Source organism: Rana temporaria, chromosome 1, assembly GCF_905171775.1.
Source record: "Rana temporaria chromosome 1, aRanTem1.1, whole genome shotgun sequence".
NCBI classification, from domain to species: domain Eukaryota; kingdom Metazoa; phylum Chordata; class Amphibia; order Anura; family Ranidae; genus Rana; species Rana temporaria.
In genome coordinates, this window is record NC_053489.1 from 563,489,597 (window position 1) to 563,503,091 (window position 13,495).

The following is a 13,495-nucleotide window of genomic DNA, read 5'->3' on the forward strand; positions in this document are numbered from 1 at the left end:
ATTCTGCCGAGAAACTCGGTCGTGTGTACGGGGCCTCATGTACATTACCATCCACTAAGTGTCAGTCACCCTACTCTTCCAGTCCTCCACTGGCTTCCAGTTTTCCTACGGACAAAATTCAAAGTACTAACAACAACATACAGAACAATTCAGAACTCTACCCCAAGCTACATCAACATCATCTCAAAATATCACAAAAACTGACCTCTCTGCACCTCGCAAACCTTCTGCTCTGTTGCCCTCTTGTTTGCTCCTCCCATGCCTGCAGATCCAGGATATCGTCAAAGTCTCTCCCATCCTCAGAAACTCTCTACCCCAATCTGTCTGGCTGTCTCCTACTCTGTCCACCTTTAGGTTATCCCTGAAAACTCAAGTTTTGTACCAGTTGCCCCTCCCTAATAGATTGTAAGTTTTCATAAGCGGAGCCCTACTAACCTTATTCTGTTGAATTGTATTGTAACTGTACTATCTCCTTTTGGCACTATATAAATCCTGTATAACACTAATAAAATAATAAATAAGCTTTAACCACTTAACCCCCGGACCATATTGCTGGTCAAAGAGCAGGCCACTTTTTGCAATTCGGCACTGCGTCGCTTTAACTGAAAATTGCGCGGTCATGCGACGTGGCTCCCAAACAAATTTGCGTCCTTTTTTTCCCACAATTTGAGCTTTCTTTTGGTGGTATTTGATCACCTCTGCGGTTTTTAGTTTTTGCGCTATAAATAAAAATAGAGTGTCAATTTTGAAAAAAAAATATATTTTTTACTTTTTGCTATAATAAATATCCCCCAAAAATATATAAAAACATTTTTTTTCCTCAGTTTAGGCCGATACATATTCGTCTACATATTTTTAGTAAAAAAAAAAACGCAATAAGCGTTTATTGATTGGTTTGTGCAAAAGTTATAGCGTTTATAAAATAGGGGATAGTTTTATGGCATTTTTATTAATATTTTTTTTTTTACTAGTAATGGCGGTGATCAGCGATTTTTTTTCGGTACTGCGACATTATGGCGGACACATTTTTGGGACCATTGGCATTTTTATAGCGATCAGTGCTATAAAAATGCATTTATTACTATAAAAATGCCACTGGCAGGGAAGGGGTTAACACTAGGGGGTGAGGAAGGGGTTAAGTATGTTCCCTGGGTGTGTTCTAACTGAAGGGGGGGGTGGACTGACTGGGGGAAATGACTGATTGCTGTTCATACATTGTATGAACAGACGGTCAGGCATTTCTCCCCTGACAGGACCAGGAGCTGTGTGTTTACACACACAGCTCTCGGTCCTCGCTCTGTAACGAGCGATCGCGGGTGCCCGGCGGCGATCGGGCCCCGCCAGGATCAGGGATGAGCGGGGGCGTGCGTGCCTCCGGCGGCGCGCGCCCCTATTGGCTGCTGGGAGAGATGACGTATAGCTACGTGATCTCGCCCAGCAGAGCCGACCTGCCGCCGTATAACTGTGGTGGCTGGTCGGCAAGCAGTTAAACAAGCCATCACTGCCCTCTGTAGCTACAAACACTGTGTAAAGATATGCAGAGAAAGTCACTTATAAGTGCAGTGTGTCAGCAATTTTTTTAAAAGGCAATGGTAAAAACCACTTACAAAAGAGGTTTTATAGAAGGAGCTTCTAAGCATTCTCCGAAACTAGTCACCGACCCCTTGCTGACGTCACTTCCCCATCCTGTGTTCTACGGTGGTTTCAGGAAATGTGACGGCCATTTTGCTCCTCCCTTGGTTCCTGCAGCTGCTGGTCGGCACAGTGACCGGGAAGACCATCTCAGGAGGACTTCATACATTGTTTATTCTGTAATCCTGTACGTGTTTTGAACCGTTGCCGTTTAATAAAATTCCTGACATACAGCACTTAGAAGCACTTTTCTCTGCATATTTTTGTATATCCAGAGCCTGCTTCTCTCCTTTAAGTGCTGCTTAGCACCTGGAGGACCCTTTTAGCAAAAGCACTCCTAATTACCATTCTCCACAAACACTGTGTAGTAGTTCTTCCTCAAAATTACCAGCAAAAACATTGAAGTCAATTCCAGCAGCATTACCTCACCCTTCTCCCTCCTACATGAGTGAATGACAGCCTTTCTACCTTTTGTAAATGTCTTTTGGGTATGCAACCCAAATCTCAAACACAGAGTAACGGAGGCGGTGGCTAGGAGTGCGCAGCCATGGCAGAAATTACAGAGTACAAAGAACATGTGAATGAGTCCTTTTTTTTTATTCTTTTTTTATATCTATATTTTTTACTTTTTTATTTTTAAAATTTTTTAACTGCCCTTTTGGGGGTCTTTGGTGAAATATCAGAGTTATAAACAGACCCCTGATGTCTTACAATTAGGGCTGAGAAAGGGACTGAGGACAGGGTGGGGGGAGCAGATGCTAGAACTTATCCACCTGCCACACAGACGAAGGGAGGGAGAGGAGGAGACGACGTCAGCGCTGCAGGGGGAGGAAGAAGAGGTTTGGTATATTCAATAATGCAGAATAGCTGGTCCTCCTGCTCGGCAGGTACCCGGGCCCCCCTTTTGAACACAAGGATACAGGCCCAGTACAGGAAGGCAGGCTGTACTGCCTTATTATCTGCTGTTGTGATCAGTGTAATTAGGGTGTACCCAGCACACCCCCTGCACACGCCTATGGCAAAGACAAAAACCGCTACACTGAGCTGAACCTTTGTGTCAATGGAAGGCTGATTCACATGATCTTGTCTGCGTGTCTAGCTACTTTCTAGGAACTATGGAACTGGGTTTGGGATTTTGAATGAGGCATGTGAATAACACATGCCTCCATCCCTGAAAATTGAAAGAGAGAAAGAGTTGGGACTTTAAATGAGATGCGTGTTGATGTAAACAGTATGTATAAGTAAATAAATAAAGTAGTATAGCGTAATAACCCGGCTCAAACTTACCAACCAAATTGCAAGCCGAATTCAACTGTCTAACTTAGTATGTTAAAAGCAGAGGATTGGTTGCACACATTTGCAAATATATGGATAAGCCACAGGCCGCTTACAAGGCTCTCTGCATTCCTGTGGTCCTAACAAAACTTTTCTAGTTTCCTCAGTAGAGGCATACAAGTGCTAATGAGTAGATGGAGAGCAGGTGAATAGGGGTGTGTGTCACCAGCCAGCCTCCATCTAAAATAGGTGGAGCAATAAAGAGCACTGGAAAAAACGCATAAGGGTAAATGTATAAGCATCAAAATCGCATCTCCATCCCTATTGGTAAACATGGAACTGGGTTTGGGACTTTGAATGAGGCATGTGAATAACACATGCCTCCATCCCTGAAAATTGAAAGAGAGAAAGGGTTCTTTCTAGGAACTATGGTACCGTGTTGTGATATTCTGAAATACCCATGTTGATATAATGATACTAGCACTGAAAGCAAATTACAACTCTTACTAGTTGTTAACCATTGAGCAAAAATAATTCTGATTGGCCGCATGTCCAGTAAAATCATTTTTATTTCAGCAAGCCAATAAAAATATAGCATTACAGCATTACTAGCTAACGCGTTTCATAGTCCCTTTGTGATTCATTACTATGCCTATGCACTACGGGAGCATGAAACGCATTGGCTTGTGATGCTGTTCTGTCAGGGTTGACTTCTGCTACTTATGGGGAGTTCTTTTCTTTCAATGCTCAGAGCTACTCAGCTGTCAGTTAATTACCAGCCACTCGTTATTTCCACAGTGACTCACCTGGTTGCCATTACCTGCCTCATTAGTCCAGCCTACAGCCAGCCCCTTTTGGCTGTTTAAGCAGCTTGGCTCATTCTATCCTTGCCCTTGTATAGTCAATACCTACTGTGTGTTCCTGCTTGTGTTCCTGTGTATGACTTGGCCTGGCAAACTTCTCTTCTGTTACCTGTTCCTGATTTTGCTCCCCACTTTGTTGACTCCTGGCTTCCTGGTTCCGGCTCGTCTGATTATTCGTTCTGGCATCCAAACCCTGGCTTCAGTTTTTTACTACATTCCTGAACTGTGTTATTTTTGCTATTTCATTAAAAGTGAGATTGTAATTGCACCTTTTGTCTCCGCTTGGTTTATGGTTCCTGACATGTTCCCCTCTATTTGTGTTTTTGGATGTTTTTATGGGCTTGCTGAAATAAAGATGATTTTACTGGATATGTGGCCAACCAGAATTTGTTTTTCTCATTGGAACCTGTGATGGAGGGGACCAGCTCCTGGTCTGTGTGTTGGTGGAGAAAGGAGACTGACCTAGAGCGGTGTTTACACACATCTATAGTTGTTAACCATGTTTTCATTGCAGATGAACTGAAACAATCAGAACATATTTCAAGTGCAGCAAATAAGTATCTCCACCTCCCAATTCCACGGATAACATCAGCAACAACTGGAGTCCCCCCATCCCGAGGTTCAGAGGCGCGGAGTATGTCCTTTGGCACGTATGTCTTTACACCACCGGTAAGAACTGTAACAGTCCCTCTATCCTTTCGTTATTGACAGCTGAAATTACTTTTTATCTGAAATGTACAGATTTACTTGGTATTTGTAAATTCCTCTTTCAATGCACACAATGCTAGGCTGGTACAAATGCCTAATGCCGCGTACACACATTGTAAAAATTCTTAAGGGGGGAGGGGGCGAGCAGGAGGGTCAGGATGCCAACTACTTTGCAGATAGAGAAAGGAGCTGTGTGTTAGTGGGCGTCCTGACACTCCTGCTCGCCCCCTCCGCCCTCAAGAGGCTTTCTCCACACCCGGGAGAAAGTGTCGCATTACTATGTGTAGTTACAGACAGAAGAACATAAAGTGAGGAATTCTCAGAAGAAATAAGGACGTTTAAAAGCAAAATCAAAGGATGAGGTAAGTGAACGAGGACTGCACTAAGGTAGAGGAAGCTATTTAGAGATCCACAGCTCAGGTGGAAGAATCTGTCCACAGGACAACTATTAGTCGTGCACTCCACAAATCTGGCCTTTAGGGAAGAGTGGCAAGAAGAAAGCCATTGTTGAAAGAAAGCCATAAGAAGTCCTGTTTGCAGTTTGTGAGAAGCCATGTGGGGTACACAGCAAACATGTGGAAGAAGGTGCTCTGGTCAGATGAGACCAAAATTTTACTTTTTGGCTTAAAAACCAAACGCTATGTGTGGCAGAAAACTAACACTGCACATCACCCTGAGCACACCATCCCCACCGTGAAACGTGGTGGCAGCAGGGACAGGGAAGCTAATCAGAGTAGATGGGAAGGTGGATGGAGCCAAATACAGGGCAAACTTAGAAGAAAACCTGTATTCGCGATCCGAATATGGTACGAAAAATGTCGTCCTTGGAAGAATCGTACCATAATCGTATCATAATCGGATCGTTAGTACAGAGCTTTCGAGAACCGATCATGACAGTTCATCCAATATTATTTTATCGGACATGCACAAAAAATGTTCTCGTACGGTACCAGATCGTACGATTTTCGTTAGTCAGTAGAGTTGTCGTCCGAAAATACAATACAAATACATTACGACACATGACATCACTTCCGATTTTTTTTTTTCTGTTGTAGAATTTTCGTGACTTTAATAACCTATTTCATTTCTACTTGCGACTATTAAAGGGGGGTTCCGGCCTAGATTTATTTATTTTTTAAAAGTCAGCAGCTACAAACACTGTAGCTGTTGACTGTTAATAAGGACACTTTCCTGTCCCACTCGCCCGCAATGTCAGCCCCCCCCCCGAGGCCGATCCCTCCTAGCAGCTCTCGGTGCCGCCATCCTCAGTAATGGAAACAGGCAGTGAAGCCATGTGGCTTCACTGCCCGTTTCCTACTGCGCATGCGTGAGCCGGCTGTATGGGCCGGCTGCTCTCTGGGATACACACAGTTCCCAGAAGGCAGCGTGCCTCATTCACCAGAAGACACCGCGACTAGGACGGAGGAAGAAGACCCACCGTGGCCGATGAAGAGGCAGATTACGGACTTCTTTTTTTCAATTTTTTTTCTATTTTTGGTAAAAAAAAATGTCAGAGTGCAACTCCACTTTAAGTGAAAAAAGTCGTACGATATTCAGATCATGTGTATGAGGCATTAGAGTCTGCAAAAGACTTGAGACTGGGGCGGAGGTTCACCTTCCAGCAGGACAGTGACCCTAAACATACAGCCAGAGCTACAATGGAATGGTTTAGAACAAAGCAGGTTCATGTGTTAGAATGGCCCAGTCAAAGTCCAGACCTAAATCCAATAGAGAATATGTGGCAAGACTTGAAAATTGCTGTTCACAGATGCTCTCCATCCAATCTGACAGAGCTTGAGCTATTTTGTATAGAAAAATGGGCAAGAATTTCACTTTCTAGATGTGCAAAGCTGGTAGAGACACCCCCAAAGAGATTTGCAGCTGTAGTTGCAGTGAAAGGTAAATCTACAAAGTATTGAATCAGGGGCTGAATACAAATGCACGCCACACTTTCACATATTTATTTGTAAAAAAAATTGAAAACATTTATAATGTTTCTTTCACTTCACAGTGATGTGTCACTTTGTGTTGGTTTATCACATAAAATCCCAATAAATTACATATTTCGTTTTTGGTTGTAAGTACAAAATGTGGAAAATTTCAGGGGGTATGAATACTTTTTTAAGGCACTGTAAGGAAACATTTATTCACTTTCCTGGCACTAAAATTCCCAAAATATTGTCAAACTAAAGCAGCCCTCAGATGATATATGATTTTCTTTCCTTCAGCCACTGACTGTGTTGATGGGGGAGTGGGCCTGACCAGTAGAATGCAATGATTGCATGCAGAAAAACCCGACAGGATGATTCGACTTGGGTACAATCAGCCTGCTGATACATGGATCGAAAGTCGGCCGGTCCCTGCTGAACCAGTCGAATTTCAATCCATGAGTGATCGGCTTAAGCCTGTGGACAAGCAAATTTCTTGCTTTGAATTCCTTACATATTCTAACAAAGATATCTCTGAAACACAGTAATAAGGTTTATTGCATTTCTGTTTGATAGTGTGAGTTTAAACCCTGAGGGGACAAAGTGTGTTTGGACCTGTTAGTCTATAGGTTCCTTGTTTAAAGGAGAGAGCACATTTCAGATGATTGGTGTGATACAGGCAGAGGTGCACAGGAGAAGCTTTTTTTTTGTGGGGGTGTAGTACGGGAAGGATAACAGTGCACTTAAAATGACAGACACAGAAACTTTCTTGAGCACAGAAAGATTGTTATATTTATGGTGTGCTTGCAGGACTTTAGTGTGTTACCAATGATCATATTATTATTTTATGGCCACCAACACTGGTTTGAATTGTACACACATATTATACTTAGGCGCCATACACACGAGAGGATTTATCCGCGGATATGGTCCAGCGGACCGTATGCGCGGATAAATCCTTTTGAGGATTTGCGCGGATTTCCATGCGATGGAGTGTACTCACCATCGAATCGAAATCCGCGCCGAAATCCTCTGGCGATGACGTGTCGCGCCGTCGCCGCGTCATATTCGCGACGCTGTCATATAAGGAATTCCACGCATGAATTGAATCATTACGACGCATGCGGGGGATCCCTTCGGACAGATGGATCCGGTGAGTCTGTACAGACCAGCGGATCCATCCGTTGGGATGGATTCCAGCGGATAGATTTGATAGCATGTCATCAAATATTTATCCGCTGGAAATCCATCCCAGGGGATAAATATCCGCGGAAACAGATCCGCTGGAGTGTACACACCATAGGATCTATCCGCTGAAACCCATTCGCTGGGATTTTTCAGCGGATGGATTCTATCGTGTGTATGGGGCCTAAATGTTTTGATCAAGTAATTTAAGGTGTCACGACTTAGAGGGTATGTAGCACAATTAGGTTTTGATTTAGGTATTATACACCTAAATCAAAACCTAATTGTGCTACATACAAGTCATGACACCTTAAATCTGTGAGTAGAAGCCCTGTAATATAAATAAATACAATAGATTTACATATAGATTGGAGACGCTGAAAAAGACTAGTGAGCTACTGTGGATGTTGGTTTAGCTGTAAAATTAAAATGGTTCTAAAGGCAGAAGGTTTTTCACCCTAATGTATTCTATGCATTAAAGGAGAGGTACAACCAAACCTCGATGGGCTGTATTTCTCTTGTGTATCACAGGAGTACAGTCCGTTCTGCACTCATTTGATCCGTTTTCAGCAGATAGCAGGCTGATAACAGGCCTGCTGTCCGCTGATGTCACAGAGCCAGTCCAGGCTCAGGAAAGATTGCAACCATATGGTAAGGATGCACACACATGCCTTGACCGAACCTGGCTCAGCCTCTCAGCGAGCTGCAGTGACAGCAGGGGGGCAGAGCGGAGAGCCGGTGACTGACAGTCACCAACTCTCAGCTCAGGGAGCCCTGAGAACTGAGCGATCACTGGTGTTTGATTGCTCGGTTCTCAGTGTTGGAGAGCCGGCAGGGGGGACAGATGTAGCATCGGACTAAAGCTGCATCCACCTAGGTAAGTATAATTCTAGAAAGAAAACGATACCTATACTTCTCTTTTAGGTGAAAAATATTCTGCAAGCAGCTTCTCAGCCCCCTTATACTTACCTGGGCCCGATCTTGATCCAGCTATGTGCACGAGAGCCGAGGCTCTCTTCTCTCTCTTCCTACTCATTGACTCAAACACAGCTGCACTGTAAAAGAATAGACAGGCATGCAGCAAACTAGGACTGCATCATAGGTATAAAAAAATCAGTGTATAAAAAGGCAGATATGCTCAGGGATCGCAGTCACTATGCTCATGAACATGCACATTTTTTTTTATTATTTTTTGTTTTCTAGATTTTTATGAAAATAGTTTTTCATGTCTTAAAATAAAATTAAAATGTGAAAAAATAAACGTATAATTTGCATACATGTGTTTGTGATCACCTGGGTGAACAGAAATGAATGTCTATCTACAATACATGTCTATCTATCTATCTATCTATCTATCTATCTATCTATCTATCTATCTATCTATCTATCTATCTATCTATCTATCTATCAAGCTAGCTATTTATCTATCTAATTATTTTAAATCATTTACAGTACATATTATTTTTTTAGAAATAAGAAAACTATAAGGCAGATCTCCCAACCAACACGGTTTAACTTTTCACTGTTCTTTTTATTTTTTTTGCAGACTAGTCGTAACTTAAGTGGTGACCTGAATGGAGTAATGACAATACAAGCTAAACCATTACAACACAGACATTCTATTCTCCCTGAGAAGACACAGTAAGCATATAATTCCTAACACAAGTATTAATTGCATTGTGAAGATGTTTTATTCTTTACATGCCAGAGCCACAGCACACATATGGGAGAAAATTTTGATAGATCGCTACTGCGTCAATAATGAAATGCGTCGCAGGTGCAGCCTATATTCACTTGTGCTATGCAGTGAACACTTCATTGAACACTTGTGTATTATAGAACCATGCATCTTCTACAGCCGTTTATAGGGATACAAGTCTCAGACCAAAGAGTTTACTTCTCCAGTCCTTTTAAACAAATGTAGGGAGAAACTTTACCTGATTGATTGATGTTCCATGCATTTTATGTGGTAGCACTTAGCAGCTTAAAGTATATGATTTGCTCTTTGTTTGATTAGGACCTTTAAGAAAGTCAGTGCAGGGTGTAAGTATTGTAATTTTATACACCATGGGCCAGATCCACAGACAGAGTACGCCGGCGTATCTACTGATACGCCGGCGTACTTTCAAATAACCCGCGTTGTATCTTTAGTTTGAATCCTCAAATCTGGGTTTGATCCGACAGGCGTACTGCTTCGTGCGCCTTCAGGTCGTAGATGCAATACTTCGGCGTCCGCTGGGTGGAGTTTGCATCGTTTTCCGCGTCGGGTATGCAATTTAGCTATTTCCGACGATCCACGAACGTACGCGCGGCCGTCGCATTCTCTTACGTCGTCTCTAGTCGGCTTTTTCCGGCGTATAGTTAAAGCTGGTATTTTGCGGCGTATAGTTAGATTTGCCATGTTAAGTATGGCCGTTGTTCCCGCGTCGAAATTTGAATTTTTTCTTTTTTTGCGTGACTCGTCCGTGAATCGGGATGGACGTAAGTTTAAAAAATTACGTCCTTGCGACGTCATTTCGCGTAATGCACGGCGGGAAATTTCAAAACGGAGCATGCGCAGTTCATTCGGCGCGGGGACGCGCTTCATTTAAATGAAACACGCCCCCTAATCGCCGATTTGAATTCCGCCGCCAGAAATACACTACACTGCCGTAACTTACGGCGCAAAATCTTTGAGGATTCGAAAGAACGCCAGGTAAGGTACGGCGGCGTATCTCTTATACGCTGCGTCGATCCATTTCTATTTGGATCTGGCCCCCTATTTTTAACACTTAATGCCCGCACACACGATCGGATTTTCCGACAACAAATGTGCGATGACCGTTTGTATGCTTCATCGGACAATTGTTATTGGATTTTCCGACAACAAATGTTGGATAGCATGCTTTAAATTTTTCCAGCAACAAATGTGTGTCGTCGGATTATCCAATCGTGTGCACACAAGTTCACCTGAAAAAAATCCAAAGTACAAACACGCATGCTCCAAACCAATGCTAACTAAGGATGAGCTCCAGCGTGTTCGCATAGTACACGTGCATAGTCTGCCAGAAAGTCTGCATGGTGCTGCACTAATCACAGCTAGGGAGACATTTCCCGATCTCTGCAGCAGAGCATCGGGAAATGTCTCTCTGGCTGTGATTAGCGCAGCGCCGTGCAGACTTCCTGGCGGACTCTGCTTGGCTGGCAGGCACCGTATAGAGCCGACTCGCAATCCGGCTTCTTTCGGCAACTTGTGACGCGCTGTATGCGATGGTCGGAAGCCTGTCAATCAATTAGGAACGCCCAGTCCCGCAGAAGATATACCCGGAAGCGGAGGTGAAAATACGGTATGTACGGGGGGGGAAAAAAAAAATGTAATGTTAAAAATTTATTTTTGGGTGAACCCCCGCTTTACTGTAATGCTAACCATAAGACAACATTAGCAGAGGTTGCCCAAAGGGTGGCGCTAAAGAGCTGAAAAACCACGTAGTATGTCACTACGTTCATGTTTGTTGGCTGACAAAGTTTTGCCGTCTGTATGCAGAACAAGTTCACGGCCAACGCACAAAATTCCACGGATTTGCCCGATAGAAATCCGATCGTGTGTACGAGGCTTTAGATTTGTATCTTACATTACATAGTTTATTTGTTGCATATAATAATCACACCAATCATACTAATGCAGTGTATTTTTATTTTGTTCAAAGTGAACAAGAAGACAAATCTTTAAACATTTTTCCAAGAGGACTGAACTCTGCACGGAACCGGTTAGGAAAGTTAAATGACAGCAATGTTCTGTCAGCCTCTCGCCTTCTGCACACTCCTTCTAGGAAAACACCGACACATCGAAGACTGCCAGCTCTCACTTTAGAGCCCATCCCATCCAAAACTCCTAATGTTTACAGTGATGAAGTGCTCAGGGGTACAAAACTGTGAGTACAGCTCAGCAAACAACCAACAGGAATATTTGTCTTTCCTGCATTGTTTTGTATCAAGTTGGGTGGTTATTATAGTGCTATTAATGTAAGGGTGATACACAAAATGTTCAATCATAGTCATATGGCTGCAGTTCTATGCTCCTCACACAGGAACTACATTAACCACTTGACCTCCAGAAGATTTACACCTCTTCCTGACCAGGCCGTTTTTTGTGATACATCACTGCATTACTTTAACCACTTAAGACCCGGACCAATGTGCAGGTAAAGGACCTGCCCAGTGTTTGCGATTCTGCACTGCGTCGCTTTAACTGACAATTGCGTGGTCGTGCGAAGTGGCTCCCAAACAAAATTGGCGTCCTTTTTTTCCCACAAATAGAGCTTTCTTTTGGTGGTATTTGATCACTTCTGCGGTTTTTGTTTTTTGCACTATAAACAAAAATAGAGCGACAATTTTGAAAAAAAATCAATATTTTTTACTTTTTGCTATAATAAATATCCCCCAAAAAGGATATAATTTTTTTTTTCCCTCAGTTTAGGCCGATACGTATTCTTCTACATATTTTTGGTAAAAAAAATTGCAATAAGCGTTTAACGATTGGTTTGCGCAAAATTTATAGCGTTTACAAAATAGGGGATAGTTTTATGGCATTTTTATTAATATTTTTTTTTTTTACTACTAATGGCGACGATGAGCGATTTTTTTCATGACTGTGACATTATGGCGGACACATCAGACAATTTTGACTCATTTTTGGGACCATTGTCATTTTCACAGCAAAAAATGCTATAAAAATGCATTGTTTACTGTGAAAATGTCAGTGCAGTTTAGGAGTTAACCACTAGGGGGCGCTGTAGGGGTTATGTGTGACCTCATGTGTGTTTCTAACTGTAGGGGGGCGGGGCTGGACATGTGAGGTCAATGATCGCCTTTCCCTATATCAGGAAACAGACGATCAGTGACATTGCCACTGTGAAGAACAGGAGAGGTGTGTTTACACACACCTCTCCCCGTTCTTCAGCTCCGGTGACCGATCGCGGGACACCGGCGGCGATCGGGTCCTGCGGCCGCGGTCACCGAGCTTCGGACCAGGCACTTAAAGAGGACGTACAGGTACGTGCCTGTGCCCAGCCGTGCCATTCTGCCGACGTAAATGTGCAGGAGGCAGTCCTTAAGTGGTTAACTGACGATTGTGCAGTCCTGCAACACTGTACCCAAATAAAATGTATGTCATTTGTTTCTCACAAATAGAGCTTTCTTTTGGTGGTGTTTAACCACTTCACTTCCCGCCCATAGACATATGACGTCCACAGATGGAAACTCCCATCCTGGGTGGACGTCTTATGACGTCCTAGGCTTCCCGGCCGTCTAGGGGGTGCGCGGGCGGCCACAGCATCACGCTGGACCCGGTGCGCGTGCCCGGAGGCCGTGATGTCCGCCGGGCAACCGTGATTGCCCGCAATCACGGCAGGACTATGGATCTATGTGTGTGTAAACACACAGATCCACTTCCTGTCAGGTGAGGAGACCGATGTGTGTTCCCAGTACAGAGGAACACACATCGGTCTCCTCCCCTTGTGAGTCCCCTCCCCTTACAATTAAAATCACACATTAGGGAACATATTAACCCCTTCGGCGCCCTTCTCTGCCAGTCACATTTACACAGTAATCAGTGCAGTTTTATAGCACTAATCACTGTATAAATGTGAATGGTGTCAAAAGTGTCCGATATGTCCGTCGCAATGTCTTGGCCACAATAAAAAGCGCAGATCGCCGCCATTACTAGTAAAAAAAATTAATAAATAAAAATGCCATAAAACTATCCCCTATTTTGTAGACGCTATAACTTTTGCGCTTATTGAGGGTTTTTTTTACCAAAAATATGTAGAAAAATACGTATCGGCCTAAACGGAGGGAATTTTTTTTTTTTTTTATAGATTTTTTGGGGATATTTATTATAGCGAAAAGTAAAATATATTGCATTTT

The 13,495-nt window shown here is 43.2% G+C and overlaps 1 protein-coding gene across 2 annotated transcripts in view; it reads left to right on the top strand.

Moving 5' to 3' along the window:
* FAM149A (family with sequence similarity 149 member A) overlaps positions 1 to 13,495 on the top strand; it is a 137,483-nt gene that overhangs the window by 104,535 nt on the left and 19,453 nt on the right. For both annotated transcript variants that reach the window (XM_040334356.1, XM_040334363.1), the window contains exons 8-10: positions 4,285 to 4,439; positions 9,138 to 9,232; positions 11,278 to 11,502. In XM_040334356.1, coding sequence (XP_040190290.1) covers positions 4,285 to 4,439; positions 9,138 to 9,232; positions 11,278 to 11,502 — 475 coding nt within the window. The remainder of the gene's footprint in view (positions 1 to 4,284; positions 4,440 to 9,137; positions 9,233 to 11,277; positions 11,503 to 13,495) is intronic.